We start from the raw sequence: 22,663 nt of genomic DNA on the forward strand, positions 1-22,663 counted from the left end.
GATCAAGGCGCCAGCACAGTGTCTGCTAAGAGCCTGCTTCCTGGTTCATAGGCGGCCGTCTTGTGTCCTCCCAAGGCACAAGGGGTGAGGAAGCTCTCTGGGCCTCTTTTACAAGGCACTAAGCCCATTTGTGGGAGCTCTTCCTTCCAAAGGGCTTGCCTCCGAATACCATCACACTGAGGATTAGGTTTCAACGTAGGATTCTGGGGGAGGATGCAAACATTCAGCTTGTACCAGGCCAGACTACATGTGCAGATGGACAGTGTCATTACCTTTTATTTAGTCTGCCATGTTTTTAAGAATCCCTGAGGGCCGGCGGGCACCAGAACATAAAGAAAAAGGACAATGGTACAAATCAAACAGGGTAGGCTCCAGGAAGCTCTTGGCCTGGACTGAAGATGGCCCATGTAGTCTAGGAAGCTCCCCTGTGTCATGGTTAATACAGATGGGGCAAGGAGGAGACTGCCAAGCAGGAGATAAGAATCGTGTTTCTTTCTTCATTCCTCATGGAATGTTGAGAATAAACCACAGCCTTCAAAGACCTGGCTCCTCTGGATTTATTTGCTAATCTCTATCCTATCAAAGAAGAAGTTTTTTTTCCAATTGTTCCAGCCTGGTCTTAGCTGGGTAGTTCAAGGGAAGAGGAAGTCACATTTCAAAGTTGGGCCCGAGAGACAACAAGGCAAGAGCACCTTCTTGTGGCTCAGTGGCAGGATGGCAAGAAACGTTGGGCCCTGGATCTACCCTAGGGAGAAATGCTGGCAATTGATTTGTGGGAAGCATAAGCTTTGAAGTTCTATTATCATTAAGGTAGGTAGGTGGCATTTTCCTTAGGTCATTTCTTTAGCGCCACAGGGTTACAGACCCTGAGGTCTGAAGTGCAGAGAAAATATACTTTTTAAAGTCTTGAATGTATTTTACAATAAAGACTATCATATGCAATTATTTTGTTGTCACTAAAGCCATCAGATATATGTTAGTCATTTTTCTTTTTCTTTTTTTTGCCTGAGTGTATGACAGGAAAACAATGTTTAAATCGATACAGGTCACATCATCTCTACTAGCATTGTTTATCTAGCGGTATTGCATAAACAATAGTAAGAGCAAGGACATTTAGTCTATACTTTCAAATGGGGTTCGATCATTTAGAAGTTCTTCACTGGCAGATTTTTTCACCAAGTCTGTATAGATTATGATTTAAGAAAAGATTAGAAACAATGAAGTTAATTGTTTTTCCTTCTCCAGCATTTGCCAGAAGAGAAAAATCCTGAAGTTGGTAGGCATTTCTGATGCCAAGAGATCATGAACTGTAAGAGAATATTTAGCAATCAGGGTGGCTTAGCTCATGGTAATCAGCATATGGACAATTATAATTTGCATTCCAGTTACTGAAGCTGAGAAAGCCTTGCTCAGGTTGAACATATGGTGAGTAGAAGATCTCTTTTTCTAAGAAGTAAGATGGAGAGAGTCTTTGGAGAATGGCCTCGCTGAACTGGTAAGTCAGCTTTCTCCGGATTTTGGTGATTTCCCCAGTTCTTCCGTAATTCCTCAGCGCTCTGGCCATTTTCTGGTAGGTCATGGTCTTCCGGTTGCCTTTTCTTTTCCCCCAAAGTTGGGCAAGTTTTTCTTTGTTTTTTGATACAAACTGAAAGATGCCTTTGGTTTTATCTACCCACTGAATACAAGATGCCATCTCAGGATTACACAGGGATTCATGAAGGTATTCAAACAGTCGGAGCTTCTTCCTACCTAAAACGGAGAAAACAGTGTCACGCTCCACCACGGCTATACACAAAATCCTCAGGAAGGGTTTGTTGAGCGACTACAAAATTCAAAGCTGCATTGGGACTTAAAAGTCAGAGGTCAGTTTGTCCCTATCTAAGTTTCAGTTGGACCTTTCTTTGTTGGGGATGCTGCAAAAATTTTCTACTATCCTTCACTGGAAAAGGGAAGCCTGGTGCCTCTTTATTGAGTCCGTCTGTCAGGTGGTCTTTCTTCACAATCGTATCTTGTGGTTTTATGTCTTATGTTAGAACAACAGAACTGTGCAAAACGAGCTGCAAAGGTTAGTGGTTTTAAATAGAGAGAAGCCTTGAAAGCCATTTTCAGAAAGCAAATCATCTGAAAGGGCTTTATTCAAATGAGTTAAGTCAAATGAGGTAAAGGATGTCAATGTCTTTTATAAAATGCAAAACAGTATTCAAATATGAAGTAATATTAGTGAAATAAATAAAGACTTAGGTTAAAAAAATGTGGGTCTACATAGTTATGTGAAAAACAAAGAGAAAAAACGAGTGGAAAATGCCACCTTCACTGCCATCTTCATGACATTTTGACATCATTTATGAGCAATGACAATAGGCATTGTGATATTTTTCATTGCTGTGAAATAAAATGGTACTACCAGAGTTTCTACCTCTTTAGGAATACAGCCCTTTATATTTCAGAATGTCTAGACAGAAAACTTCAGGAGGACTTGTGATTTTTGTTCAGCTGACTGGATGTCTTTGGCCTAACAGAGAACAAAGGGGACAGCCCATTTTGTGACTTCTGAATTGGCCTGTAAATACGATGCCTCACTAGATCTGACAGTAGCTAACACATCCATGGCCAAATTCCCTTTTCCCCTAGAGAGAGTGGAATAGTGGATTCCCAAACTGCTTTCAACAGTCCCTGGGGAGTAATACTCTTGCATCAGTCATCATCCATCCTAAAACCTCAAAGGTTTTTCAGAAGATTATCTTTTTGCATTATATTATCTTGAAATTATAAATTGAGAAATGAAAGGGACTTACCAAAAACACATCATGAATTAAAGTCATAGCCTTAAACTCTGCCTCGTATCCGGTGGTCAAATCAATGCTAACAGATCACCTTTTAAACTTTGTTTTCAATTTTGAAGAAAATATTTAAATTTTAAGTATTATGTGCTCAGAGTAAAAGATCCAAACAGAAGCACAAAGTGAAAGTAAAATTCTGTCTATTCTACATATTTTTAAAATCAAAAAAATTTGCATATAAACATATGCATATCCTTTAAAAATACCAGTGGTATGTTATTCTGCACTTTTTCCGGTAAGTAATACATGTTAAAATGAATCAGAGAATGATACAGAAATTAGCTATCGATGGGTAAGATACCCAACTACTGACAATGGTTACTTCCAGGACATAGCATGGGAAGAAGGAAGGAATACTTCTACTTATTCTTTGTGAATTTCTAAATCCTTTGAACTTTTAATGATGTACATTATTAAATTATGGAATTATAAAGGATTAAAACAAAAAATGTACTTTAGAGTTCTTTATCAACATGTAAGATACTCCTTCATGCCCTTTAACAGCTTTGTGTTCTTTCATGCATGTACTATTTTTCTCTGGATAATGAATCCCCAAATAATTTTGAAATTTCATTGTTTCAAATTATCCCTATTTCAGGTGGAAGATGAAATTTTAAAAAAAGAAAATGGTGGGTGATATGTCCCATACTGGCAAAGCTTCACAACTAAAACGTCAATGAAAAGATACAGGCTTTACATCCTGGACTGAGTTTATAGTTACTTAAAAAAATTAATAGTGACTCCCCAAAAAATAATAGTGACAAGCAGAACACCTGAACAGAGGTAGAAGTGTTATTCTTCTTACGTGTACATTACATTACATTCTCCTTACTACTAGTAATAGTTCAATATTCAATACCAACATTCAGTGATTGAGATTCATTTTACATGTGTGATTTTACACATTATTCTTTGCAGGATCAGTTCTGCTGAATATTTAGAATTTTGTTCTAGGATACAGTATTCTAGGATGCAGATGCAGGAACAAAACTAGTTTTCAAAAAAATGTTAACTGAAAATATAGAAACTATTAAAGTATCATTAAAAGATTTCATTGTAAAATTACGATGCATCTTATACCTCTGTACCTTATACACAGATGCAGTTAGTTCCATTCTTTTCCTACAACAATCATCTTAACATGTACAGCACATGCACACACACCCTATGGTATCTTGAGAAATTATCCAGTGCCAGGCTATGAGTGTAACACTTTACATGGGCTTTCTCATTTAATTTTTACAGCAATCTTACAATGTTTGTACAATTATCATTATTTGTTCTTTGAGGACACCATGGTACAAAAGGTTAAGTGATTTTCCCAGGCTCGCACAATTAACCCAGAGTTCACACTCAATCACTCAATTATATAGTCCCTAAGAGTCAACAGATATGAACATTTAAGTTTTTGGTAGTTATTGCCAAATTGCCTTACAAAACTTTGTGCCAATTTACACTCCCTCCAATAGCACATGTGCACATGTGTGGCCTACAACGTAGCCAACAGAGGCTATTATCCTGCTTTATCACTTTGCCCATCTGTTAGGTGAGATCACCATCATCTAAAATTTATGAAATCAAGATTTCAAATTTATGAAAGACTGAATTATTATGGAACTTCATTTGCAAGAAATTTAACAGAGAAGACAACTTCTATACCAAGGCCTTCACAATTAGGATAAGATTGCTAAAACAACTTACGGAAAAGTTCCCCTTTCTATACCCCAAATATAGACACATTATTCTTCAATACAGATTTATTTGAGTGAAGTGACACTTTGCAGCTTCACATTTCCATGAAGCAATAGGAAGGCTTACCCAAGATGAACGGCTTGGAGTGGTTCAGTCTGTCAGAGATAAATTATTCTTAACTGCAATGCAAGAATATTTTGCAAATAGAGTTCTAAACTTAAGATATGAAATCCCTTTAAAACGGCTTTGAAGAAGATTTGGTTCTTGAAAGGAGTGATGGATCCACGTACCTTTTCCTCCCTTTTGATGGAGAACAGCAGGTTGTACCAGCTGGTTTTCGGGGATGTTTGGCAGAGATTGATGAATATTTCCTTCAAAATAGAGGTCCGCAGCACTGTTCTATATAAATAATGCAGCAGGATGTTAAGTGGGACTTTCCATGTGGCCCCCAGTTAATGGCTAAAGTCAAAAGCTGGGGACAAAGAGTGCTAAGCATCTCCCAAATTCTAAAAAGCATGATCCTCAACTGCAGCCAGATCTCCCAGGGCCGAACTAGCCTCAAACCCACATAAAGAGAGGACCAAGGGATGGAAGGTGTACTCTTTGGATTTGTGAAGACTTTCATATCATCCCCTCCCAGTAAGAAAGAAGAGGGTGTTGCTGCCTTCCTTCTCCCTAAAAATATCCAGCGAGAAAAATAAATTTTAAAGAATTAACAGTGTAAAATTGAAGTGCCAGCATAAAGGGGAAGATGGGTTTCCATCCCTCTGTTGGATGCCCACCTGGGCAGGAGGAGACAACAGGAGAAAGATGGTAGCCGAGGGAGGGCAGAGCCAAGAGAAAGGGACAGGAGGAAGCAGCCTGAGCTGTTACCATTATATACAGAAATGATATGCAAGTTTCCATGGGTTAATTCGGCAAAGATGGACTTGAACCACCTTACCATACCCCATGTAAGAGGGCTTCCCAGCAGGCAAGGAGTCCCCAGCCACAAGAGGCTGTGATATATACTAGGGAGTGGGAGTTGAAGGGGAAGCAGGGTTGCCAGATTTAGCAAATAAAAATATTCAGCATGCTGTGTTTTACCTGGCAACCCTAAGTGGAAGTAGAAGAGGTTAGGCTGGAACCTAAATTCCCTCTTCGAAGGAATGTCTCGTGGAGAGGCCCTAACATAACAACTTAGAAGGCCGGGAAAAGGACATAGCATGGTTGAAGGTAATGACAAAAAAAAAAAAAAAAGAAAAAGAAAAAGAAAGAAAGAAAGAAAGAAAAAGAAAGAGAAAGAAAAAGAAAAAAAATACAAAAACCATTTTGTATTTACACGACACCACATTAAGACAGCTGTCATTCAGAAAACAATAGAGGGGGGTGCCTGGGTGGCACAGTGGTTGGGCGTCTGCCTTCAGCTCAGGGCGTGATCCCGGCGTTATGGGATCGAGCCCCACATCAGGCTCCTCCGCTATGAGCCTGCTTCTTCCTCTCCCACTCCCCCTGCCTGTGTTCCCTCTCTCGCTGTCTGTCTCTATCTCTGTCGAATAAATAAATAAAATCTTTAAAAAAAAAAAAAAGAAAAGAAAACAATAGAGGGGAGCCTGGGTGGTGCAGTCCCTTAAGCATCCTACTCTTGGTTTTGGCTCAGGTCATGATCTCAGGGTCATTGAATTGAGCCCTGCACCAGGCTCTGAGCTCAGCACGGAGTCTGCTTGAGTTTCTCTCTCCCTCTCCCTCTGCCCGTCGCCCCACTCACTCTCTCTCAGATAAATCAATCATCTTAAAAAAAGAAAAAGAAACTAATACAAAAGAACACATGGAGAGACAGATGGTGGGGACACTTCGTTTGCAGGGAGCTGTAACAATATCCATGAGTTGGTCCAAGACATGTAGCTAGCTCTGAGCTTGGGACGGGAAAGAGAGCAGGTTAGTGTAGATTGTAAGTAAAGCCAGTGCGGGAAGTCTGGGCTTTGCCCTATGGCTTATAGGGGAACCATACTTTTTTGCGATTTTCCAGATGGATAAGAAGCAGTCATGTGAGAACCCTAAAAACACATCTTTCTAGAAGTCATTCAAACCCTCTGATGCTGGGTGAAGAGCAACGAAGGAGGGCAGTTTCCTTCTTGACAGCACTACTGAGGATCACCCATGTCGACTGTCAAATTCACACCACTGTCCTGAGTGTTCTCACAATCACTGCTGCTCTAAGCTGGGTTTCAGCTAGCACACACCAAACGGAAGGCAGTGTGAATAGGGAATTTGCCTGTTACTGGGAGATCATCTACTGCTCCATGTACTCACTATCACTGTTCTCCAATTATAGACAGGTTCCTCTGTAGGCAGCACACCATAGCAGCTGGAATTTCCTCTGACATGAGAGCAGTGGTTGATGAAAGCCAGGTAATTTTTGTAATCTAATTTAAAAACAGAGAAAGAAACTGCCAAAGTCAAAGTTTGTAACTGCATGTGTGCGTGCGTGCCATGTGTATGTATGTTTGTATATGCACATATGCTTATATACGTGATTGCTTCATCATATGTTCTCTTATCACTTTGCATTTCCCTACACTTATTGCAGTATGCTGGTGTCACAGACTTCTTTTACAGATCCCATTTCCTTTACGGGAGCACATATTCCTTGCAAGCAGAGAGCCCATGATTTCTTTTATCGTGGAACTTTCCGCAATATGTGTAAATTCAATAGGCAAGATACCTGTATTTCACCTACACTCTTTCCATAGTCTTTAGGGCAATGGGTGAGAACACTAAGAATATTTACTCTCAAAAAAAGAGTATTAATTCTTCCAAGTAGAATATCTCTTGTATGGAAGGTCTATTAGACAAATCAGAGTAATTGAAAAGCCCATGCTTAACAGTTACAATTATCTCTTAGATAATCAACCAGATATGCTTAATAGAAAATAATTTTTAATAATTATGTGCTAGTATTCCTATGTGGAATGTCATTCTCTATATTCTTTGCATTTTCATGCGTAACACTTTAAATTTAGGTAGGCTAAGTAACCCTGGAAGCTTTTTGCCTTTGTTAAGAATAAATCCCGGATGCACTAGATAAAAATGGTCTTTTCTGTTCTGGTAATTACTCTTATGTCTGTGTGACCAAGAAGCCATTTGATGTATCAGTGAGAGAAGGGAACTGACATCTTTACCTGGGGAGTACTGAAGATCTCCGGCTGAATGTTGCCTCAGTACCTCAAAAGCATCTTCAAAGGCTTGTCCCAACTTGTCTTGTTCAACACAGGACTGCTAGAACAACGGCAGAACCCTCCAGTTATGAAATTATCAATCGAACTTTATATTTCTGATATAAAGGAGGGTTTCTCACCCACGACACTACTGACATGAGGGTTGGCTAAATCTTTGCTGCGGGGGGCTGTCCTACACACGGTTAGGAAATCTAGCAGCATCCCTGTCTCTACCCACTGGATACCAGCAGCACTCACAGTTCTGATAACCGAAGATGCCTCAGACGTCACCAATCTACCCCAGGGGACAAGATCAACCCTGATTGAGATCCACTGCTCTGTAATATGTAGTATTTAGGGAACGGTATGCATTCTATACTATGGTATTTAACATTCTCGTAAAATTTTAGTAAGGCGTTGAATCGCAGGAGACTGATTTGGAAAAAGGGATCAAGGAAGTTATCTTTAATGAAACAATCTGTGAATTGCTGCTTAAAATGGAATGCTCTTCATTTCAAAAGCATGTCTCTAAGACCTAAAATTAAACTGTTTTTAAGACTTAGAGAGCATGCAAGTGGGGAGGGGCAAAGGCGAGGGAGAATCTGAAGCAGACTCGGTACTGAGCATGGACCCCGATACAGGGCTAGAGCTGAAACCAAGACTCGGACCCTTAACCAACTGAGCCACCCAAGTGCCCCCAAATTAAACTGTTTTGCAAACCATTTCATACCCTTATAATCTGACTCATGTATTTCATTTTCAAAATGGAGGATCCTCATCCTTCAAAGAGAATGCTCACCCTCCAAATCCTCCACAGATTTTAAAATGCCAACTTACCATGCTTCATTAATATACCGACAATTCTGAAAAAGAGCAATAAACAGAATTAATACTGTATTTAATGTGCCTCTGAATTAAAAGATCTTACTCTAAGTATTTTCTGAAAATACCCTGTATAAACTACAAGTACCAAAGTCTCTTTAATGAGTACACATTTTTCTTCTTACAAAACTTCCTATGAACTTTTTTTTGCTTTTCTATTACTATAAAGCTTTTTAAATGTTAAAATAGCTAAATAGAGTTAATTCCCTAAATCGTTTAACTTGTAAGAGAATATAAAAATAACTCAGGAGAATATTTAAGTATTTCAAAATTCTAAGAATTTAAGTTTTTAAGGGGAACCTGGCTGGCTGAGTCCGTAGAGCATGTGACCCTTGATCTCGGGGCTGTGAGTTTGAGCCCTACATTGGGTGTAAAGATTACTTAAAAACTAAAACCTTAAAAAAACTATTTAAAAATTCTGAAAATCAGAATTTTTTTTTTTACCTTAGCATAGCTCTCCATTTATAACATGATTCCCTGCCCCCACCCCCATCTTTCTGGTGTCGGCCTACTGAGAATCTGGTAAAAGACAGGCTTTTTCTCTCTTGAAATGTGAATCTACGTTACAAATAAAATTTACCCGATAAAACCCATCCATTGACTTTTCAAACTCCTGGGATAAAAATCTTGGTCTGCTTTATTATCCCTGTAAGTTAGATTTTGTTTTAAATAAACAATGATCACACACACCCACATTAAAGTGGTTTTTTGATTAAGTTCTATAGAACTAAAAACAAACAAATCTATATAACAAGAAAGAGCATGTGGGAGGTCCAACATCGCTTATCATTTTATTTAGCACAAGCAACTGTTTGCGCAAGTTATCGCTCGCCCTGCAAACACAGTGAGCTTACTTGTCTAACACTGCAGAGTAGAGAGATGATATCATCCAACACACTATTATACATATCCATCAATATAATAATTACATATGTCAGACATTGAAATTCTCTTCTGCTCTTCAGAATCACTATACCATTGTTACCATGTCAATTAAAAGAAAATTTGAGAAAAAAATCCCTAAAACAGGTAACTATGTGAGATGACGGAAGTGTTATCTTATTGTGGTTATTTCATAATATATTCGTATGTCATATCACCACATTTTCCACCTTAAATTATGGCTCAACTACTAAGCACCAAAGCAAATACATGAGTATTGTACTTTGAATCAAATACTTAAATGACTTTGACTAAAATACTCCACAAAATTATCACCAACTCTCACAACTCTTGAAAGTAGCAAACCCAAAGGGAAGAAAAAAGCTCGAAAACGCGATCGATCACTTCAATTGCTTCATATTTCTTGTATCTGAATACAGTCATTGAAAAACATTCTTTAGGCCAAAGCAGAAAATGATCACAAGGTACTTTGAAAAACAGAAGCTAAACACTTACCAGAAGACACTTCAACCCTTTACAAAAATGTTTCATCAATACCAGAATCGTGAAGACAGAACTGTCAAGAACTCACTGGCACAGTTGCATTAAATAGCTGTTTTTAAGGAAGTGCTACAAAAGGGGATTTTTTTTAAAAGATACAGTGTACTCATGATTTCTATTTCATGCTACAGCCAACTGACACCAGGGGCTATTATTTTGAAGAGACACATTGAAGTTTATATCCCACGGGCCAAAAGCATCCAAACCAACCCCATGAATCCCCCGCCCAGCGTAAAATTCAGTGCTCTGGCCCCCCACAGACGCACTAGAAACCTCTGACCTGCACAACTCTCATTCATACTTTTGTTCCTGTTTTTCCCCTGATTCTAGACTCTATATTGCCTTTCTTGCCTGGACTATAAACCATCTTCACTCTGGCCTTCCCAAACTGGCCTCTTTCCTCTCAAACCACTTCACTCCTACCGATAGATCTTAAAGGCGCAGGCTCTAGTCCTGGCATTCGAGGCTCCTCATCCCCACCTTATCCTTATTTACCACCATTCACTTAGAAGCAGGAAATGGAATCCATTGCTATGGTCTTCCCTCCATACCTAAATCCAGTAGAGGCTCTCCAACAGTCAGGAATGGCTCATGCGTGGTGGTCCGGGATACACTTGAAGCTGATCCGCAGAGAGGTCCAGTTCTCTTATTTAGCTAAATGTTCTACTGGAGATGGATTTTGGTGGCTCTGATGGAAATCATGGAGTGCTCCGTCCACCTATAATGCTTCCTTTCCCACTCCATCCCTCTGCCCAGTTACCCATTCCATTTCACCTGTCCATCACAGTCTGACCTAGTATCCCCACGTACCAGGCAGAAATATCTCCACCTTCTAAAACATGTATCTGAATCAACCTTACCTAACTGCAACCTTCTACCATTTTAATAGATATCACATTTTGCCAGGGGGAAAACCACGTAAGAATTTTTTGTAAACCTCTTGGGTGGGGAGAGAGATTTTCTGTTTTGCATTGTTGGAATCTGAGCTCACCTTTGATACGGGACTATTGTTCTAAACCATCTACTTTTTGGACCCAATTTGTTATGCAAATGTAAACACACATCCCCTCTTCTGAAATGTAGATGTTATAGTAACGACTGTATAAAACTGTAATCACTAATGTTGATGAGGTTTTAATCTGTATGTTTCCATGTCTACGCCCACCACTTTGATCCATGGGATTCGTTTATTTAACAGGTATGTATTTCTGAGCTTTTTTTCTCTGCTGGACACTGTCCAGTGTCTGGGGACCACAGCCCTGAACAAGTTCCGAGGAGAAATTTTATTTTTTACAAGCAAACTACACAAGTGTTAAAAAATAAGTACTAAGAAAATGATAAGAGAAAGATGATATGGAAAGAGTATGTAGTCATGATGAATGGTGATGAAAATTCTCTGAGGAGGAAATGTGTGTGTGAGCTGAAATCTAACAATAAGAAAAAGTGAGCAAAAGAAATGCAGGGATGCAAAGATCCAGGGAAGTAGCTCCGGAGAGAAGCAACAGGTGTAAAGAACTTTAGATGGAAATGAGTGTGGTTTAGTCAAGGCATAGGAAGAAAGCCCTGGAAACTCAAGCAAAATGAGCATAGGGGCTGAGAGGCACAGTTAGAAAGTAGGAGGGAGAGTCCAGAACAACCCACATATCAAGACAGAAGAATCAAAGAATCTAAAAATGGCACATGATAGTAGTTGCCTGCTTAGCTCCATTTTACATATGAGGAATCTAAACCGAGGCTCAAAAAGTCTTCATGATTTTTCTAAGGTCCAATTGCTAGTGAGAGATAGGCTGGGCTGGATTTAAATTTGGGTCTAGATGTGGGAGATCGGCTGGGCTGGATGTAGATTTGGGTAATTTCACAAACACACTCTCAACACCATGCTGGAGCCTTGTGTCTACGGGTTAGGTTCCATTTTACCAGGATTCTCAGTTCGCATGGCAGTCTCTGTAGCACCCAACAGATACTTAAAAGGTGTGCAGGCTTGGTACATATTTGAAATGAATGGAAAAATAAGTGAACTTTCTAAACCAGTATTTTCCCAACTGGTGTCTCCAGAGTTTTATTCTGCGAGATACTACTAATACATGGACCCTGAAAAAGAATCGAGCGGCAGCCAAGCTTGCTGTTTAGAACTTGTCCAGCCAGGCTCAGTTTGTAGAGTATGTGACTCGTGATCTTGGGGTTGAGTTCGAGCCCCACATTGAGGGGCAGATTGTACTTTAAAAAAATCTGGGGCACCTGGGTGATTCAGTCAGTTAAGTTCTTGGTTTCGGCTCAGGTCATGATCTCAGGATCGTGAGATCCAGCACTATGCACTCAGTGTGGAGTCTGCTTGACATTCTCCTTCTCCCTCTGCCAAAAACAAATAAAATAAATCTTAAAAAAAAATCTTTTAAGAACTTCTTCAGCCAAAGCAATGAGCACTCTGATATTTTTTTGACACAACCCAATATTACATATGAGAAAACAAACACAGTTTTGTGTCCTTTGTAGGGCTAAGATGTAAAAACGCTTTCAGCGACTTGAAAAGATGATGCAAGTCCTTTTAGCATTTTAGAGGTCAAGGCTTCTATTCCTTAAGAATCTACTGAAAGCGGTAAGTTCTGTCCCCAGGAAAATGTTATCAGCACACCTTATCAGGTAACCCTCTGAGTAGAACCAACAGACTCCAGTTCAGAAACCCTGCTATATTGTATTTTCAAAGGCTCCTTATTTAAGGTCTAAGTACTGCTTTTTTTTTTAAGGTTTTATTTATCCAACTGTTGGGAAGAGAGAGAGCACAAGCAGGGGGAGCAGCAGACAGAGGGAGAAGCAGGCTCACCACTGGGCAAGGAGCCTGATGCTGGGCTCGATCCCAGGACCCTGGGATCATGACCTGAGCTGAAGGCAGATGCTCAACTGACTGAGCCACCCAGGTGTCCCTAAGTACTGCTTCTTAAGACATTTATACCCAATAGACAAACACATACACGGAACATCTTTATCGAGGTGGACTTCAATGATTCCCTCACTACCAGAAGTGAGCTGAGTAACAGGGGCTCTAGAGAGAGGATTCCTGATGAAGTCTTTTTTGCGGGAGTTCATTGTCCTCAGTAGTAACTGAGATTATTTTAGAGAATCTTAAGCAACAGATCCTCTGGATTCTAAATCATATGGTGCCAAGCTTCAGGTGAAAGATTACATTTTCTAAGAATACAAAGCTTCTTATACATATATACATATATATATATGTATATATATATATATTTTTTTTTTTTTTTGAGAGAGAGAGAGAGTGCACTCGCAAGTGGGGTGGAGAGGGGCAGAAGGAGACGGAAAATCTCAAGTAGACTCCGTGCTCAGCACAGAGCCCGATTTGGGGATTGATTTCAGGACCCTGAGATCATGACCTGAGCTGAAATCAAGGGTAGGATACTTAACCAACTGAGCCACCCAGGTGCCCCTACAGAACTTCAGAACATAGGAAAAGGGAGACTAAATTCAAGCTCTTATCATTCTTTCTATTTAAATAACTCCATTGTTAGGTTCCTCAAAAAATTAAAAATAGAACTACCATATGATCCAGTAATTCCACTACTGGATATTTACCCAAAGAATACAAAAACACTAATTCAAAAAGATATATGCATCTCTATGTTTACTACAGCATTATTTACAATAGCCAAATTATGGAAGCAGCCCAAATGTCCATCAATAGATGGGTGAATGGATAAAGAAGATGTGGCAAGGGACACTTTAGTTAAGCATCTGAGTCTTGATTTTGGCTCGGGTCCTAATCTCAGGATCATGAGATTGAGTCCTCTGTTGGGCTCCATGCTTAAGATCATCTCTCTCCCTCTTCCTCTGCCCAACGCCCCTAATACATGTGCACTCTCTAAAAAAAAAATGTGGTGCATATATACAATGGAATATTACTCAGCCATAAAAAGAAAGAAATCTTGCCATTTGCAACAACATGAATGGATCTGAAAGGTATAACTAAGTAAAATAATCAGAGAAAGATAAATACTGTATGATTTCACTGATACGTGGAATTTAAGAAACAAAACAAATGAACAACAACAAAAAAGAGTCAAACCAAAAACAGACTCTTAACTATAGAGAACAAACTGAGGGTTACCAGAGGGAAGGTAAGTGGGGGGGTGAGGGGGTGGGGGGGTGGTGTGTGTGCAGGGGTGAAATAGGTGAAGGGGATTAAGAGTACACTTATCATGTTGAGCACTGAGTAGTGTATATAATTGCTGAATCACTATATTGTACACCTGAAACCAATGTAACATTATATGTTAACTAGACTGGAATTTTAAAAATAATAATAATAAAATCATAAAAATAATAAGGAAATAACTCCATTGTTTAGGGAATTAAAGAACTGAGCCTTAAACTTAGTAAGATCTCAGGGTGCCTGGGTGGCTCAGTCGGTTAAGTGTCTGCCTTCAGCTCCGGTCATGATCCCAGGGTCCTCAGCAGGAGGACTGCTTCTTCCTCTCCCTCTGCCTGCTGCTCCCCCTGCTTGTGCTTTCTCTCTCTCTCTCTGTCAAATAAATAAATAAAATCTTAAAAAAAAAAAAAAAAACTTAGTAAGATCTCTGAAAACCTAGCAGGCAAATACTGCTAGATTTGGAAAAAGGTGCTAGAAAATGTCTTATATCAGAGTAGGAGAATTCATAGAATCACAGATTATAAGACAAATAACTAGCCCTCATTCTCATTTTAATAATGACTTACACTAGATGATTCTTTGAAATTTACTGAGACTTGTTTTATGACCCAACGTAGGGCCTATATTAATGACTGTTCCATTTGTATTTGGAAGAATGTATATTTTACAATTATTGTACATAGTGCCCAATAAATGTCACTTAGATCTAGTTCACTGATAATACTGTTCAAATCTTCCATATGCTTACTGACTCTTTTTGGCCTGCGTATTTTATCAGTTACAAAGATTATAGAAGATTACAGAGATTACAAGGAGTAATGTCCAAATGTAATTGTGGATTTGTCTATTTCTGCTTTTAGCTCTGTTCATTTTTGCTTCATGGATTTTGAAGCTCTATTATTAGATGCATACTCATTTGGAATTGTTATGTGTTCTTGATAAATTGAGTCTTCCATCATCATAAAATTTCTGTATTTCTTTTTGGTAATCCTTTCTGGTAATCCTTGAAGTGTACTTTGATATCAACCACACTAGCTCTCTTATCCTTTTTACTTTTGACATGCCCAATCTGTCCGTGTCTTTGCAAAGTATGGATGCTCAGTGGGTTAAACATCCAGCTCTTGATTTCAGCTCAGGTTGTGATCTCAGGGTCCTAATCTCAGGGTCATGAGATCAAGCAAGGTTCAGGCTCCCTGCTCAGTGTGGGGTCTGCTTCCCTCTCTCTCTCTCTCCCCACCTCTCTCTGTCCCCCTCCCCTGGCTCGCTCTCTCTTTCTCTAAAATAAATAAATAAATCTTAGAAAAAAATAAATAAGTCTGCTATCTAATAGCATTGTCCTATTTATTTTTTGTTCCTTTGTTCTTTTCTTTCTTGCTTTCTTTTGGATAAAACAAGCATTTCTATTATTTCATTTTATTTCCTCCATTAGCTTTTTATATTTTGATTATATGCTATGATACGACATACTTCTGTAATTTTTGAGTATCCATTATACCATTTCATGTATCGTGTAAGAACCATATCACAGTATACAGTTGACCCTTGAACAACACAGGTTGGAACTGCGCAGGTCCACCTATATACAGACTATTTTTTTTTATAAATACAGCACAGTGCTGTAAATGTATTTTCTCTTCCTTATGATTTTCTCAATCACATTTTCTTTTCTCTAGCTTTATTGTAAGAACACAGGACATGATACAAAATAGGTGTTAGTCAGTATGCTATTAGTAAGGCTTACTGTCAACTGTAGGCTATTTGTAGTTAAGTTTGGGGGGACTCAAAACTTACGCCAAGATATTCAACTACGCAAGGGTGTTGGTGCACCAACTCCCCCGTCGTTCAAGAGTCAGCTGTAATTTCATTTATATCCTTTTCCATCCTTTGTGCTAAACTTGTCATATATTTACTTCTAATGTTATAATAGATTATTTAACCTCACGATAATGCTGTGAATGAGGTGGTGTTACTATATATGAATTTTTTTTTTAAGATTTTATTTATTTGTCAGAGAGAGAGAAAGAGCACACAAGCAGGGGAAGCGGCAGGCAGAGGGAGAAGCAGGCTCCGAGCTGAGCAGGGAGCCTGATGCAGGACTCGATCTAGGGACCCTGAGAACATGACCTGTGCTGGAGGCAGACGGTTAAACCACTGAGCCACCCACGCACCCTATCTATAGGCTCTGATTCTGGCTCCCTATCTCCTATCTGTGTAAACAGGGGCAGCTGACTTAACCTCTCCGTTTCCTCTCTGTAAAATGCGGATAATGATTTTACTTACACATAGAGTTTTGAAAATCTGAGGGATCCGTGTAATGTACTTTCGACAGTCCTGACATTCAATTAATGCTCAACAAGCGTTAGGTACTGCTTTATAATTGTCCCCCTTCACTGAGGAAGCAACAGAGGTTCCGGGAAGCTAGTGCCTTACTCAAGGTCACATGGCTAGTGAGTGGTAGAGGTGAAGGTTTTTCAAACCAGTTCCACCTGACTCCAATCAAAGGCTTTTAACCATTCAACCAGGCTTTGCTTCCTTATCTTGGGAGTGAAACTAACACAAAATGAGAATGAGAATAAGAATTCGATAATGGCTGTAGAGAGGTTTTATTGAGATAGTGCAGAAGAGTAGTAAACAGGTACTATGCTAGCTGTGCCGTCACCAAAACTAAGTGTCTTCTACCACATCTGGGACCTGCAGCCTAGCTGGCAAGCAGCAGAGCCAGGACACAAACCCAGATCTTCCCTCGCCATTATCTGGGGCCTCTTTCCAATAACCAGGTTGCATAAATATTCTTGATAGTCTCTTTGTATTTACTGTGATTAATAGCTCCTATCAGTGTTCATACCAATGGAGGAAATTCCTTTGACATAAGACTAGTGAAAAACCAGGGTGCCTGGGTTTATTTATTTATTAAATAAATAAAATTAAAAAAAAAAAAGACTAGTGAAAAACCACCCAGCTCCACAGAGAAGGGGAGACAACAAATCTATTTTCATGGTCTCTGTGGGGTGCTGCAAGGGTGGTGAATTGTTATCCTGTGTTTTTTTTTTTTAATTCAGATTCAATTAGCCAGCATATATCATTAGTTTTTGATGTAATGTTCGGTGATTCATATAATACCCAGTGCTCATCAGATCATGTGCCCTCCTTAATGCCCATCACCAGTTACCCCATCCCCCACGCCCCTCCCTTCTGTAACCCTCAGTTTGTTTCCCAGAGTCCAGAGTCTTTCATGGTTTGTCTCCCTCTCTGATTTCTTCCCATTCACTTTTCCTCTCCCTGTCCCTATGATCCTCTGTGCTATTCCTTATATTCCACATGAGTGAAACCCATATGACAATTGTCTTTCTCTGATTGACTTACTTCACTTAGCATAAAACCCTCCAGTTCCATCGCCCCCATGTAAATGATAGTTACCCTGTGTTCTAAACCATGACCGATTCTGTGCAGGGACACTCTCTGACAACCTACTGCTGTAGCTGACTGCATTCTAGGCAGGGAGAGGTGAGCTAAACCATAGCTGAATTCTTAATACATCCTTATCTGGTATCTAGAGACCAAGCATCCCACTTCCCTTCAGCCCTTCTGGCCTCAGAAGCTTCTAAACTGAAGCTAATCACTGGCCTGGGAAAGGGAAGAGGAATGACCTCCCTCCCTCCTCTTACTGGGGTCATCATGCCTATTTCACTTTCTAGTTCACCAGGAAGACAGGCTTACAATTGGTTCTGCTTCATCTCAAGGTCCTTTTGGTTAGGATTTTTTTTTCTACCAGTTTTATGAGTAGTAACCGTATGTTTTAACAAAATCCATTAACAAGGCTACAATGTCCTTGGTTGTGGAGAAGCAGCAACCCATTGCTACAGAAGATGGCTGGTTAACTGGTAGGAAACTGGTAGGGAAAGTGGGGTGGAGGTGGTGGTGGGGATACTCTGAGCTCAAAGCAGTTTGGGAAACTGACGATGAGATCCCAAGTTACAGCTAAGGTATGTGTCTATAACTGGCTCTAAGTTTCTAGAAGCAGTTGGCATGCATTATGAAATATATAGTATCTTTATATTGAACTTTTATCAGACAACTGAAATTAACAATGAAAATATTCTTTTTAAAAAAATATATCCAGTGCCCTTGGTATGGTTGGAAAAGAGAGAAATTGCAGGGTGCCTTGGTGGCTCAGTTAGTTAAGCAACTGCCTTCAACTCAGGCCATGATCCTAGGGTCGTGGGATTGCGCCCTGCTCAGCAGGGGTCTGCTTCTCCCTCTCCCTCTACGTTTTTTCTCTCTTTCTCTCACGCAAATAAATAAAATCTTAAAAAAAAAAAAAGGGAAAGAGAGAAATCGCTCAAAGATCTTCTTCAGGGGATTCTCAGTACTTTTGCTCCAGTTTTTCAGTTTTATAATTTTTGTAACTTTCACATATTCTTCATAACTACCACCACCACCACCACCACGATCATATAACCTTCTACTTCGATAGGATTCTGTCATTTTCAGGGGGATGCCTGGGTGTCTCAGTCAAGCATCTGCTCAGGTCATGATCCCAAGGTCCTGGGGTTGAGTCCTGCATAGGGCTCTTTGCTCAGTGGGGAGCCTGCTTCTCCCTCTGCCTGCCGCTCTCCCTGCTTGTGCATGCTCTTTCTGACAAATAAATAAATTAAATTAAATTAAAATGGATTCTTTCATTTTCAGTATTATCTCTCTGTAGTACTTTGACAACTCCAGAGAGGAAAAGAACAGTTCTTATTACGTCTTTTGCTTTCCTGATGCAGGTGGCAAAACACTATATAACCCAACACGGGACCTCAATGAAGGTCAGATGAATAAATGAGGACCATGTATCATTTACACTCACAAAAACCCATGAGGCTGGCAAGGCAAGTCTTATCATCATATTGCTGGTGAGGAAACTGATGCTCAGACAGGTCAGAAATCACTCAGTGAGTTAGTGTTATACTTAGAATTCAGGTCTCCTCATTTTCAACTCAGTTTTCAGATATCGTCTCTGGAAAATGTTGGCAGATACCAACATTGTCTTTTATCTCTTTATTATTACTTTATTTTAATATTTTTCATCAATGTCATTTTCTTTGCATATTGGGTTGACTGCCCTCTTCAAGCAAATATGTAAGGTACAATGCTCAGGTACCCTGGTTTATGGTTTGCGTTTGATTCAGGGTGTCAGTCTGCTTCAGTTTTAATTATATCTATCTTGATATGTTATTACAGTCTCAGGAAGACTTCTTTTCATTCTGTGAATGGCTGTAAGTATATATACACTCGTACATGAGTTCCAGGATATCTGTACAAAGATGGTATTAGCAGCCATGTCTATAATAGAAAAGATCGGCAAACAACTCATATCTCTATGGAGAGGGAGAGAAAGAGGTATTTACATACACAAACACACACAAAGATCGATAGATACACACTTACATACATACATACATACACGTATATGCACATTGGCAAGTGAATGAATAATATATGGTATGTTCGCATAATGCAATCATATAGAAGAGGGAAAATGAATAAATTCCAGCTAAATGCAATGACAAGGAAGAATCTTGATGACAAGGTTCAGTGAAAAAAGTAAACCACTTAAAATGCACCAAGATTTTTAGAGTTCAAAAACAACTAAACAATATATTTTAATCAGCTTTTCTTTTTTTCTTTTATCTATCATCTATCTATATATTTATCGATCATCTATCTATATATTTATCTATCATCTATCTATATATTTATCAATCATCTATCTAGCTATTATCTTTCCATGGGGGGGTTGTGTGTGTTTGTAAACAAAGGGAGTAATATGCACAAAGTTAGAGCAGTGGATACTCCTGGGAATGGCAAAGCAGGGAGATTCAAGGAAGTAGCACATAATTTGTTAAAAATGTTTTAGTTTTGGTGGGGGCACCTGGGTGGTGCAGCACGTTGAGCGTCTGACTCCTGGCTTGGCTCAGGTCATGATCTCCTCGGGCTCTGGACTCAGTGTGAAATCTGATGGAGACTCTCTGCCACTCTCGCTGCTCCTCCGCCTCCTGCTTGTTCTGTCTCTAAAATAAATAAATAAACCTTTATGTTTTTTACGACTTTCATTTATTTGAGAGAGTGAGAGATCACAGCAGGGGGAAGAGTACAGGGAGCAGCAGACTCCCCGCTGAGCGGGGAGCCCACTTGGGACTTGATCCCAGGACTCTGGAATCATGACTTGAGCCAAAGGCAGACACTTAACCAACTGAGCCACCCAGGTGCCCAATAAACAAATCTTTAAAAATGTTTTAGTTTGGGGACCAGGAGATGGGTTCATGTATGTTCATCTTATTACAATGAAAGCATAAACAACATACTAAAATGATAAACAACAATAGACAAAGGGAACAAGCAATAAAAGAAAGTCATCTAATAAAGTAAGTTCCAAAAAAGAAAATTCTAAGGCAACAGTTTTGCTTTGAATATGAAAATACTCATTAGTCAGTGTCGCAAAAGTACATTTTTTATTCTATTAAAAGTCCTTCATGATTTAAATATAATCTGTGTACATTTATGATAGAAGTTTAGAAATACGACAGTAACGAAAAAGTCTGACCATTTAGAAAGCCAGTTCTGTCCCCCTCACCTCAGCCTCCAATCAATTCTAAGTGCAATTTCTTGTTTGAAGCCCTACACTAAATGGGAGTAAATTTTCCATCAGATAACACTGCACTTTACCTACGGACTCTAGATTCTTATTTCTTGGCAAACTACTTTGGAAACATATAAAAGCAGACCCACCTGATTTTAAATATATTTGGTAAGGCATCTCTGCTCTCTTACTTTGTTTAATGAGAAACCAAAAAGCCCAGTTATTTTTCTTTTGCATTCATGGTGCAAATTCCCACAGTTTCTGTGGAAAAGAAGAAGAAGTTACAGATTCAATTGTCAGACTGGTGGTACTGATTTGTGCTAATGTGCCCAAATGAGAGGTTCAAAGTGAGAGTCTCTCAGGAACCTGGACAGAGGAAACATAATATTGTTCCCATGAGATGAAACAGCAAGGACAATAAAAACAAGGTCAAAACCTCCTAAAGAAATGGGTGAGTTGGAATATCCAAAAAGAGGATGAGTCATTCAAGAGGGAATGCTGCTAATCCTCAGAGAAAGAGCCTATTCTAGAACTATTCAAGAAGTATCCAGAAGGAGAGGTAAAGCGCTTCTGGGGAAAATCATCTCTATTGTGGAGATGGACGCTGGGTGTGGTAGACTACTAGGGAATCGCTTAGCAGACCATCTTCACAGTGGGATGCAGAGACAGATAAGGGCGGGCTGGGCTGGTAGGTTCCAGGAATAACAATCGACAATATCTAAACCTAATCATCACTGCAACTGTATAGCGGTAAAGGAAATATATTTACCCGAATTCCTCTTGAGGACAGTGCTATAATAAGTCGTTGGAAAAAAATGTTTCATCAACTGCGGGGTAGTTTGGGGAAGTGAAACACAAGGACATCGGTAGGAAGACAGTTCAGGCAGAATAAGCCACCAGGGAAATAGCAGGTCAAGGGCTGAAAGACACAATGGGGCCATGCGCTCCTTCGGAGGGAGAGTCAATTTAATGGCAGGATTATATATGCTGCTTGGAGGCACTGAAGAAAGTGATCTTTATCTGACCTTTCCTGCAGTCAGAACTCACTTCTGAACACTTGAAATGTCAGATATTTTAGGGATATGGATTTAGGTGTGCACCAAATTAGGAGCCTCCGTAGGATGCTCCCATTTTGTTTCCATCTTTTCGGATGCTGTTAAACATTCACTGTGGCTTGCTCTGGCGGGGGGAGAGACATTTAAATTCCCCCTCTAGCAATTTGGGTGAGAGCCTGCTGGCCTTTACACTAGGACTACATCAAAACCCAAGGTAGACATGCCCTTCTAGGAATTTTAGCTTGATTTTGTACCTGTCATTTCAATCCCTGAAATTGGATTAAGGCAATCCCTGTTGTTAATGTCCTTAGGCTCTTTTCAGTAGAAGATTACATCATAGCCTCAAATTACTTCTACGTTGTTTCAAATACAATGTTCAGCTGACAGTAAAGAATCATCAGGCACGTAGATTAAGCAAACTGAAGGAGGACCAGCAGTTCACGAGGAGATAAAACAGAAGACTGAAAGTCTCAGCAGAGAGCTGGCAGTTATTTTTTGTTAAAAGTAGAGTTGGGGGGCATGGCAGAGATGAAGGACCAAATAGAAATTTTAGAATGGAAAAATGCAAAACCATAAATAAGAACTCAATACATCCACTCATGCTTTCTCTGTTTTACAAAACAAAATAATTTTGTTGACCTTTTCAAAAAATTTCGACTGTTGCATTTATTGTTTGTGTCTTTGATTCGTTCTCACATTTAATATATCCTTCCTTTATTCTCTTTGGATTTGCTCGGTATTTCCTTTCTAATCTTTTATTTGGGATACTT

General features: G+C 39.5%; 1 protein-coding gene across 2 annotated transcripts; it reads right to left on the reverse strand.

Moving 5' to 3' along the window:
* Positions 1 to 258: 258 nt before the first annotated feature.
* Positions 259 to 10,091, reverse strand: SPIC (Spi-C transcription factor). 2 transcript variants are annotated; one of them, XM_045780070.2, is made up of 6 exons: positions 10,010 to 10,091; positions 8,567 to 8,592; positions 7,694 to 7,787; positions 6,825 to 6,937; positions 4,823 to 4,931; positions 259 to 1,749 (listed from the first exon to the last, which is right to left on the reverse strand). In XM_045780070.2, the coding sequence occupies exons 2-6, from the start codon at positions 8,567 to 8,569 to the stop codon at positions 1,322 to 1,324; spliced, it is 747 nt and encodes a 248-aa protein (XP_045636026.1). In that variant the 5' UTR covers positions 8,570 to 8,592; positions 10,010 to 10,091; the 3' UTR covers positions 259 to 1,321. The 2 variants fall into 2 exon arrangements, with proteins under 2 accessions (XP_045636026.1, XP_045636025.1); XM_045780069.2 differs by having other exon boundaries at positions 7,694 to 7,790.
* Positions 10,092 to 22,663: the final 12,572 nt, after the last annotated feature.

The sequence above is a fragment of the Ursus americanus genome, chromosome 17 (assembly GCF_024610735.1).
Source record: "Ursus americanus isolate L20-20 chromosome 17, mUrsAme1.1.p, whole genome shotgun sequence".
NCBI lineage: Eukaryota > Metazoa > Chordata > Mammalia > Carnivora > Ursidae > Ursus > Ursus americanus.